This window comes from Triturus cristatus, chromosome 7 (genome assembly GCF_964204655.1).
Source record: "Triturus cristatus chromosome 7, aTriCri1.1, whole genome shotgun sequence".
Taxonomy (NCBI): domain Eukaryota; kingdom Metazoa; phylum Chordata; class Amphibia; order Caudata; family Salamandridae; genus Triturus; species Triturus cristatus.
Window position 1 is genome coordinate 1,759,185,104 of NC_140590.1, and position 11,595 is coordinate 1,759,196,698.

The following is an 11,595-nucleotide window of genomic DNA, read 5'->3' on the forward strand; positions in this document are numbered from 1 at the left end:
TCTCATACAGACAGCTGACGGCAAGCTAGACGCACAGGTCACATGGAATGTCAAATGTACAGATCACACATATTGCGATGAAGGGGTACACGTGAAAACAGAAAACACAGAGATTGAGATGACGCAGATATGTCCTCATGTCAAAATATCATGTTCGATGCATCCAGACACACGTTATGTGTGAATCCACATGTGGCATGGTGTGCGTAGATGTGTGCCATGCCCATCTACACACAGACACATGTTGGATGCAGCAACAGCAGATGCAGTTGACGGAACACCAACAGCTAGCTCATGGGAACACATGACACACACATGACATAGTCACATCGGGGCACGCTGGTAGTTAGATGTCAGTTGTTAGTGTCCCTGTCCCTGGCATCAGGGGACAGTTGCGGGTGTTGGTGACTGTGCCATACCAGTGATGCAGTGCTTGACACGTTTGTACTACATGCACACATGTGCAAAGTGTGAAGGGGAAGTGTGCCACATAGTGCCCCATCACACATGACATGTGTACACAGGTCATCACACATCTATTGTGCTAAAACATGAGGAAACATGTGCAATATCACTGCCTGACAAACCTAGGCCCTGCACATGAAGGACTGCAATGACTTGATGTACAGCCTTGTGCGAGTCTGAGACCTCCATTGATTTCGTGTGCGCCTCCTATCACCAGTGTAAGCGTGTGAAATGCACCGTACACACGCTCTGAGGGCGTGTGTACGGTCCGTACACACACGCGTACTCCGACGGCACCACTACTATAGTGATAAGGACCATACACGCTCTGAGGGCGTGTGTACGGTCTGTATCACTATAGTAGTGGTGCCGTAGGAGCACGCGTGGTACGGACCGTACACAGGTACGTCTACTACCTTAGTACACGTACGTGTACAACTAGTGCGTACACATACTTGTACACGTACGTGTACTACCAGTGTGTACACGTACTTGTACATGTATTTGTACAAGTACGTGTACGCACTAGTTGTACACGTACGTGTACTAAGGTAGTACACGTACGTGTACTACCTTAGTACACGTACGTGTACAACTAGTACGTACACGTATGTGTACAAGTACGTGTAGGTACTGGTAGTACACGTACGTGTACACGTACGTGTACAACTAGTGCGTACATGTACTTGTACACGTACATGTACAAGTACGTGTAGGCACTGGTAGTACACGTATGTGTACACGTACGTGTACAACTAGTGCATACACGTACTTGTACAAGTACGTTTAGGCACTGGTAGTACATGTACGTGTACAAGTATGTGTAGGCACTAGTTGTACACGTACGTGTACTACCTTAGTACACGTACGTGTACAACTAGTGCGTACACGTACGTCTACCAGTACGTGTACACACTGGTAGTACACGTACGTGTACTAAGGTAGTACACGTACGTGTACTACCAGTGCCTACACGTACGTGTCAAATGCACTGTGCAACTGGTGCCGTAGGGGTACGTGTGAAACGCACCCTACCTGTGTGGGGATTTGAAAATTACATAGGGGACACATAAGGGACAAGTATTAGGGCCTAAATGCATGCTGGTTGTCATGGATACCGAGTTTCTAGTTCAAATTTTTCCATCAGGTGGCCTGTAAAAAGCAGTTGGCCACAAAATACAATGTTGCAAAGTGGTTGTTGACTTGACATGATGCTCAAAATTTTAACGATGCAAATGCTGTCACTGGTGTATGTTTAAAGGGATTGGAGGAAACGTAGGATGCAAATGAGTCTGACCAATCACTCTGTACTCCTGTAAATGAAAGACCCCAGCAAGGCAGATATAAGTCATCCAGAACCCATGAGAGGGCACTTGCCTGCACAACCTTTCTGTCGACACCACTGCTGCTGTCTGTGCTTCCTCTGGCACCATGTCAAGGTCTGTGGAGAGGGCCCAGCCATTCACCCAGGAGGAGAATGAGGCATTGCTGGATGTCATCCTCCCACAGTACCCCAGCCTGTATGGGAGACCAGGGGAGCAGGTGAGTGCTGACTCCACTACCTTTGACTGTGCACCTTTTTTGTGACTGTCACTTCTGGCATTGTGTCCAGGTGTGAAAGACATGCAATGTTGTTTAGAGTGGGTCCCGGGGGGGAATGGCTTATGTCTCTCATGCAGAGCATGATGTAGTTCATGTGTGCACTCCTCACTTGCATTTTACTGTGACATTCACTGCATAGTGCATGACACATTCAGCCTGGCTAATCCTTAGTGGCATTTTTGTTCTATAGTCCTGAGGTGATTCAGTGGTCCCCCCGGTGTGACAGGTGACTGTACCCACAGATGTGTGTGAGTTGAGTGGAGCTGTGGTGAGAGTGTCCAAGTGATGTGTACACCCCCTGGACATTGATGTGTGTGAATGTTCCTTGTCATGTGGGTGAGTGTCTATGTGGAGTGTTGCACCACAGCTGCATGGAGGAGGCAACAGCTATACCCATCTGATGTGAGAAGTAAGCCGTGCTGAGTGTCTGACTGCTGTGCTAGCCCCACACCTGTGACACCCCACAGGCAAGTGGCACATGTGCAGAGTGAGGTTTGTATCCGCTGTTGCCAATGGCAGGTAATTGATCTGTGCCTGTGTGTATCTGTGTACTCTGCTGAGGTTGTGTCAGTGGCCTGGGGCATGTGACTGCTTTGAGGTGCTGTCCATCAGCCTGGTGTTGCTTGTGATGCACAGTGTGTGCCATGATCAGGGAGTGTGTCGCACCCCTCATGCCACCTGTGTACTTTCAATGCCATGTAGTACATTGGGGCTTCCACAGAGGCCAATGTCCATATGACAAAGATGCTATTCCTTGGCAGCATCCTATGCCCTGTTCAACATATCAAAGATGTTCAAATGTGTGTCTCTGTGACATGGAGCAGGTGTAGTGATGTTGTCGCACTTTGTCATCCTCACAGGTAACTGCCTACGAGAAGGGGAAGATCTGGAAGCAGGCCGTCAGGGCCGTGATATCGCCGGACGGTCGCAGTCGGCGCCTAGCCCAAGTCAGAAAACGATGGCAGGACATCCGGTGCTGGACCCGGAGGATCGCCCGGGTCCAGCTAAAGCTCTCACCTCCACGCCCCTATGGCGGGCGCCGACGCCTGACCCACCAGATGAGGCGTGTCCTGGCGATGGTCTTCCCTGACCTGGATAGGCAGTTCCAGGAGGGACAGCAGCAAGGAGGTGGTAGGTACATGTGTGTTTGTTGTGTGTATCCCCAGATTTTGGAAGTGCTCTGTCACCTGGATACACTGACAGGGTTTATATGTGCAGTGCATATCCTGTTCCCCAAAGTCAACCGGTGCTCTTATCCCTCCCTTCCCCTCCTTGACATGTGTTCCCTGGTCTGTCTGTAATCACTATTGCACATGGCCATCTAGGCAGCCAGTTACTCCAAGTGCACGTTGCTTTCTACATCATGTGGGGGGGGGTCTGTGACATGTGTTGTTACCTTGCCTGTGCCCTGTCCTGTTCAGTCATTTGGGGGTCCATATTTGTTGGCACTGATGCTGAGTCTCAACATAGGAGTGTGAGGTTTCAAATGAAAACACTTGCAGCATGCATGACCGATGTTGTGGCCTCAGACATGATGTGCATGAGTGGGAGATATGCATAGTGCCAGGACGGTTCCTCATGTTACAGTCAGATCATTCCAGGACCATGGAGCAGTGTGCCCACTACAGTCACCTGAGACACCCTTGCCTCGTAATCATGTGTGTCATCCAACACTGTGCCCATTCTCTGTGTGTTCATCATAGGTTGGCCTCTGTGGCATTGTTCCCTGGCCTCATTTGTATTTATCTAAAGTGTGCTACATGTGTCCACTGGACAGGGAAACCACGTTTGGCTTGTGCATACTCACACTGGGCAGTGCCTGTGTGTCTATTCACAACTACCTGTTGATGGTTGTTTGTCACAAATATGTGTTGTCAGCCTCACGAGGTGATGTGGAGTACATTTTGGAATTCTTGCTGCACATTTTGGCAAACCCTGATTAAGAGGTGTCACTTCTTGATCTGTCTCAATCACATTGTCTCAGGTATGGGGGGTTTGTGCGGGCGAGGCCTAAATGGCCAAACCTTATGTCTCCTTGCCAGGTCTGACCTGTGTGTGATAATTGGCTGGACAGAGACTCAACATGCAGTGACCCAGTCATGTTGTGCAGGGTTTAATGTTTGTGCTTTGCAGCATGTGTCAATAGTTAAAATACACGATTCCTGCTCATACAGTTTTTGGTACCAGTGTGTGGTCCAGATGCTACGTAGTTTTGTCTTTGTATGCTAACATCTGTGTGGACATTCAGGCTTGCCATGAGGGTGTCTCCTCAGTGCAGGTATGCCTCTTTCCAATACAATTGCAGGCACATTAGCTTATGCATTGTCCTGTGTTTGGACATGTGTGCCACTCCACATGACAGGCAGTGGGTCAGATGTGTTGGCAACTGTGTCATCATGGTACGGATGGCCATGTGACAAGTGGCATAATTCAAGTTGTTAGTCAAAAAGTATTGTACCTTGGCACTCACTACACTTGTCAACACGTCTTCATGTTTTCAATGCTTGATTGTGATGTTTTGTTGTGCAGGACAATAATGTACCTGCATGACAGATGTCTCCCAAGGAAGTGCACAAGAAAAAACCTTTACACTTTCAGGGAATACGCTGGCACATTTTAAAGAAAGGCACAGTTCGAATAAGACTGTTTTTCAGTTTATACATATCCATGTTCCCACAGTGTTGTGGAATTTGGGTAAGTCCTTGGTTGTTGGTGATAACAACTTACGAGTGTCAAGTCATCCAGACCGCCGTGGGCCCATGTATATGTACTTTCTGCGACACCATTTCTTTATAACAGTGGCTTCTTTAAATAAGGCTGGCAGCCTATACAATGACTTTGTAAATGTAGTTTTGTGTGCACCTCCTTGTGAGGCTTCTTTTATACAGGCACATGTGTGTTGTGTTCACAAAGTGGCACATTCACACATTCTAAACATGTCGATTGTGTAAAGTGGTGTGATTCCCAAGGGATCAAAATGTATTTCGTTTGGGTTTCCAAAGTACTTACAGGTCTTTGAGTGTGGGGACACCTTTAGCATTGAGGTCTGTCATTTAGCCTTGGGTGCACCAATACTGTTTCTTTCCCAGTGAACAAGAGGTGGCATGACTTCATAGTATTGCTGTGCTCAACTGTTCCCAGACACTGGCTTCTCAGTATATTGCTCATTCAAGTTTTTGGCTGGTGTGTCCTATTTTTCCTTGTTTCCAAGAGGCATGGTGGGTCAACAAACTGGGGAGTACAGGGCTTACATATGTGCGTAGTAATCTAGATGTTACTCATGATGCATTGCCTGATATGCACTGTGACCTTTTTTGTTTGCACTCATGTGTCAGATGTATACAGGTGACTGATTTTTTTCTGTATCTTCACCTTGCCCACAGCATCATCGGAGGAAACCGAGGGAGACACCTGCACGGACCCGGAGGAGGGATCCAGCACCAGTGCTGGCGAGTCTGCGGGAGCAAGTGGCACGGAGGGCGAGGGGAGTCAGTCGGAAGACCTGTCTGGTGGCAACACCAACTACGACACTGACGGGTCCGAGGCTGACCTCATCGAGGGGGCGGATGCTGCTACAACACCTGGCAGCAGCACAACATCTGTCCCCGCCTCCTCCATTCCCATCACCGCCCTCCCAGTTGCTCTGGTCCCTTCTTTCTGTGCAGGGCACCACCATGTCTCCTTCGTGCCAGGCACCGCACCCCCTGCCCCTGTCACCCCTGCTGCCCTCACTGCAGAGTCTGTGGACATTCAGCGGCAGTTGCAGGTTGGGCAGACATCGATGCTGAATGTCCTCCATGGCCACACCAGACTGCTGACACAGATGGTGTCGTTCATGGAGGGCATGTCAGCAACGATGTCTGACCAATGGATGTTGCTGCGGTCCATGGACTCTTCACTGACGGCAGCAGTGAGTCTCCTGCAGCGCTTCGTCCCCCCCCCCACCCCAGCCCCATCCACGCTTCCCACTCCTATACCTGTCCCATGCACACCCAAACATTCCAAAGCACGCACCACACCAGACACAGGCAGCACACCACCACGTGAGGGCAAGCACACACCTCCTGGCACGCACACTCAGGGGGATAAAGGCACACCCACTGGGTCTGGGGCACACAGACATACACGCAGCCACAGTCTGAGTCCGCATGCCTCACAACCCAGTCCCTCCAAAAGCACTCCCCTTGACTCCCCTGCCACACAGTCAGACAAGGAAGTCTACTTGTCTGTGCTGGCCCTCAGCCCCACTGTGTCACCACCCCGCAAGCGGGCGAGGGACTCCACGGGCAGGGGAGTTGAGTCCCCCCCTGTCTACCCCCTCCCCCAGAAGCGCTGCACCCCATCCCTCGGACCCCCCCCCCCTCCTTTGTGCCTGTGGTTTCTCCCGGTGCAGGGGACACTCTGGACGACCTGGCAGAAGTGTGCAGCGCCGTGCTCACCTCCACCTGTGGCGCTGCCCCACCCCCTGTGGTGGAGGCGTCAACCCCTGCACCCACCACAGCTACCCTTACACCTCCTGTCCCTGCGGTGCCTGCTCCTTCCCCACATGATGCCCCCCCCGGTCGACGAACCTGAGTGTTCCACTGTGCAGGCAAGCTAGGGGAGACGCGTGCCCATGTGTCCCCCCAAGGACTTCTATTCTGGACTGGCCTTTGTATATAGTGTTTTCTCCCAAATTTTGTTTCATGCTGAATAAAGCATTTTATTTTTACTTTGAACACCATTGCATTTCAGGTATTGATGTTGGTGCTGAGGCTCCCGGAGTTGGGGTTGTGGTAATGTGTTATGTTTCTGGGAAATGTTCTATTGTGATGGTCATGAGGTGGACCATGGGATCTGCGTGCCATCACAGGGTCTCTGCAAAGAATCTTTGGTCGTGTGTGTTATTTGTTTTTGGAGACATTGTACCAAGGAGTGTTCCTTCCTCTGTGGCACCTGACATCTTCCCTGCATAGAGTTGCACAATTGTTGTGTTGACCTGTGTCTACATTTCCTTTGTTGGTGACAGATCCCTTCAACTCTGGCCATGCCTGCTCAACAATGTCTCCGGCTGCATCGTCTGTGCCATCCTTGCTAGTCACTGTACTTGTGTATTGAGTATGTTGAAATGCCTTCATGGAGAAATTCCCCCTTTTCAGCACTATGCATGTGTGTAATCCCAGCCTAGCACACATATGGTACTTGTTCTGCAGGGTATTTGGGCACCTGACTCACAATTGTGGGCATTGTATCTGTGGGAACTCCACCATATTCCTTCCATGAGAGACAACATCTTGGTGGCTGTCCCAGCACCTGTACATTCCTATCAGTCCTGGGATGTGTGTGACAGTGTTTGTTCCCTTTGGCTCTCTTAGTTTAGTAGGCATTGAAATGACTATACAGTCTTGTGGCATGATCTCAGTGTGTGTATTGTGCTGCATCCGCCAGGGGTGGGTATGCATGTGTCATTTGTCCTCACACCCACATGTGGTGTGTCATGCAGTGGGGGAAAGACATCCATCCTCATGGGAGTGGGACACTGCTGTCAGTGATGTGTTGTTATGGCACTATCAACATAGTCGAAAATTAGGGATGCGTACATACACCCATGGAGTTGTGGTCATCTGATACTGATGTACACACCCCCATGTCTCTGTCCACTGCTGGTATTCCTCTGCACCCACCCCTCACATGTCTCTGTCCACTGCTGGGAGTGATAGGCACCCACCCCTCACATGTCTCTGTCCACTGCTGGGAGTGATGGGCACCCACCCCTCACATGTCTCTGTCCACTGCTGGTATTCCTCTGCACCCACCCCTCACATGTCTCTGTCCACTGCTGGTATTCCTCTGCACCCACCCCTCACATGTCTCTGTCCACTGCTGGGAGTGATAGGCACCCACCCCTCACATGTCTCTGTCCACTGCTGGGAGAGATGGGCACCCACCCCTCACATGTCTCTGTCCACTGCTGGTATTCCTCTGGACCCAACCCCATGTCTCTGTCCACTGCTGGTATTCCTCTGCACCCACCCCTCACATGTCTCTGTCCACTGCTGGTATTCCTCTGCACCCACCCCTCACATGTCTCTGTCCACTGCTGATATTCCTCTGCACCCAACCCCATGTCTCTGTCCACTGCTGGTATTCTTCTGCACCCAACCCCATGTCTCTGTCCACTGCTGGTATTCCTCTGCACCCACCCCTCACATGTCTCTGTCCACTGCTGGTATTCCTCTGCACCCACCCCTCACATGTCTCTGTCCACTGCTGGGAGTGATAGGCACCCACCCCCATGTCTCTGTCCACTGCTGGGAGTGATAGGCACCCACCCCTCACATGTCTTTGTCCACTGCTGGGAGTGATAGGCACCCACCCCCATCTCTCTGTCCACTGCTAGGAGTGATAGGCACCCACCCCTCACATGTCTCTGTCCACTGCTGGGAGTGATAGGCACCCAACCCCATGTCTCTGTCCACTGCTGGGAATCCTAGGCAGCCAGCCACCCACCCACCCGCACCCTTGGTGCAGTACACTGCTGTCCTGGGCATACACACTCCCCAATATACTGGCATTATGCTGCACCAGGCTGTAAGCCAACATTCGTGGCATGTGTACGCCTTGTATCAAAAATGTACTGGTGACGTAGGGGTACGCGTGGTACGGACCGTACCCACGCTCTGAGGGTGTGGGTACGGTCCATACCACCATTGTAGCGGTGACGTAGGGGTACGCGTGGTACCGACCGTACCCACGCTCTCAGAGCGTGGGTAAGGTCCGTAGCACTATATTAGTGGTGCCGTGGGGGTACGCATGATACGGACCGTACCCACGCGCTCAGAGCGTGGGTACGGTCCGTAGCACTATATCAGTGGTGCCATGGGGATACGCGTGGTACGGACCGTACCCACGCCCTCAGAGCGTGGGTACGGTCTGTAGCACTATATCAGTGGTGCCGCGGGGGTACGCGTGGTACGGACCGTACCCACGCTCTGAGGGCGTGGGGACGGTCCGTACCACGCGTACCCCTACGTCACCACTCCAATGGTGGTACGGACCATACCCACACCCTCAGCGCGTGGGTACGGTCTGTACCACGCGTACCCCTACGTCACCACTCCAATGGTGGTACGGACCGTACCAACGCCCTCAGAGCGTGGGTACAGTCCGTAGCACTATATTAGTGGTGCCGTGGGGGTACGTGTGGTATGGACTGTACCCATGCTCTGAGGGCGTGGGTACGGTCCGTACCATGCAGACCCCTACGTCACCACTCCAATGGTGGTATGGACCGTACCCAGCCCACAGAGCGTGGGTACAGTCCGTAGCACTATATCAGTGGTGCCGTGGGGGTACGCGTGGTATGGACCGTACCCACGCTCTGAGGGCGTGGGTACGGTCCGTACCACCATTGAAGTGGTGACATAGGGGTACGCATGGTACGGACCGTACCCACGCTGTGAGGGCGTGGGTACGGTCCGTACCACCATTGGAGTGGTGATGTAGGGGTACGCGTGGTACGGACCATACCCACGCCCTCAGAGCGTGGGTACGGTCCGTACCACACGTACCCCCACGGCACCACTAATAAAGTGCTACGGACCGTACCCACGCTATGTATGTGTGAGTACGGTGCGTAGCACTATTGTAGTGTTGCCATAGGGGTACGCGTACACGTCCACTTCTGTTGTTGCGGTACGCAGGGATTGGTGGACATGCCCCCCCGAAGTGACCAGACCCTGGAGGTAATGTATGTCAAAAATATTGTAGGTTTTAATTTGGGTAGGGGGTATGTTTCCTGCCCCTCACCCCCCCCCCCCCCCCCTTGACCCCTGGGGGTTGTTCTCACCTTCTGCGGCATCTGCGTCGGTTTCTGTGCACCAGGTCATAGGCTAAGAGGGCCGGGATGACACGTAGGATGGGGTCCATGTCTGTCCGTCACGTACCGGGGCTCCTTTTTCGCGTCGGACTCATGTTTCCGGCTCTTTTTAGCTGCCGTAAAAAAATAGCTGTGTGGAATGACGTAGGGACGAATTGTACTTGCTGGTCCGTTAAACGCTGCCTGACTCCGTGCGGACGTCGCGTACGCGCTGTCCAGGATCAGAATAGTAGGTATTTTTTTGCCGGTTGGTGTTTTTTACGATTCGTGCGGAAATGGTATTTCTGTACGAATCAGACTTGCTGGTTTATAAGGTGGTTTTTCCGGGTACGAGTCGGACGGAGAATACGCTCCGTACGACCATTCGTACCCGGGTTTTACAGGATTGGAATCGGCACCTAAATGTTTAAAATGATATCATGCAACAAGCCTCTGTGTCACTCCCAGTCTTACATCAGCCGAAGAACAGTGTTCTTTAACTCACTCTAAATTTAGCCCCCATTCCCCTTCTGGGTTTCCTTCTACCAAACCCTTAAATTTTCCCCATAGATGGTAAGGATAGAGTTCTAAAAGCTGTCTCATATAGCTTCGGCTATGAGACGCAGATGCTTTGTGTAGCCACACATTTACCTAATATTCTTTGGTAATGTGTTCTAACTAGGTCACAAAACACAGGTAACTTATAAGTGTACAAACGCGTAACTTCATTTGTCCACTCGAATGCTTTCAAACGTTTCTAAAATTTCCCATTTGACGCTACCAAGGAACTATTGGACTGTGTTCCATTGTCACAGTTAATTTACTTTTGCAAAGTAACATTCTTATAGGTGGATTGACTTCTTTTTAATCTTTTTCTTTCAGTTTTCCCATAGGCGGTGGTTCCTCCTGCGCATACTTGAATCATTTGGGGGCCAGCTCTGGAATGTGTCGTGGTACAAGACATTGGATCTGCACCAAGGAATCAAAATATTCAAAAACAAAAAAAGCTTGAAATGTGATTCTCGTGTAGGGGTGGCTTGGCAGCGCAGCTGTAGCTAGGACTTTGGCGAGCAACATCAAGTGTGTGCTTCAGCTCCAAAATAGTGCTTGTTTTCCTCTGATTATGCTCAGTATGGTAGGCCTGACGTAGTTGTGATGACAAGCCAATGACAAAGGTGTAGGCATGATAGGTTCATTGGGAGGAAATGCAATTGGTCGGATCTGTAACTACCTGTGTGAATACAATAGGAAGACATTTGCATTATGAACTTGTTACCAAACACCAGGTGAAGGCTTTACATTATGAATCCTCTGGCAAATGGGTATGCTCTTGAAATTGCAATATTAAGGGATCCCAATGTGTAGTTCCAACTGCAATCTTGTAAATACCAATTATTTTTAGTGTAGAATTTTAACTAAATGTCCATTAAATTATTTATCCTTTTTGAAGAAAAAGCTTTGGCTGGACGTTTGTGTTTTCCTTCCTTTGATTTTCTAGACAGCAAGACCTCCCTAGGTCAGCCTTAGACTGCTCTGCCTCAGTACAGTCAGGTTTCATGAACTCTCTGACCCATTCAAAAGCAAAGTGTTTTACATTGAGAACTCTTTGACAACTACAATAGGAAGAATGTCCCGTTGTGAAGTTCTTGTCAAATACCCTGTAGGGAGTTGCTGTACATAGTTTAACACTG

General features: G+C 50.6%; 1 protein-coding gene across 3 annotated transcripts in view; it reads left to right on the forward strand.

Annotated features, from left to right (window-relative positions):
* Positions 1-11,359, forward strand: part of LOC146813013 (C-type lectin domain family 2 member B-like) — a 77,126-nt gene extending 65,767 nt beyond the window's left edge. Inside the window, exon 5 of one of the 3 annotated variants that reach the window (XM_085620035.1) lies at positions 5,451-5,845. In XM_085620035.1, the coding sequence (XP_085476161.1) occupies positions 5,451-5,601 (151 nt within the window). In that variant the 3' untranslated portion in view covers positions 5,602-5,845. Of the gene's footprint in view, positions 1-5,450; positions 6,734-10,786 lie in introns of those variants that run through there. The other 2 variants (XM_085620036.1, XM_085620034.1) reach the window with 2 other exon arrangements.
* Positions 11,360-11,595: the final 236 nt, after the last annotated feature.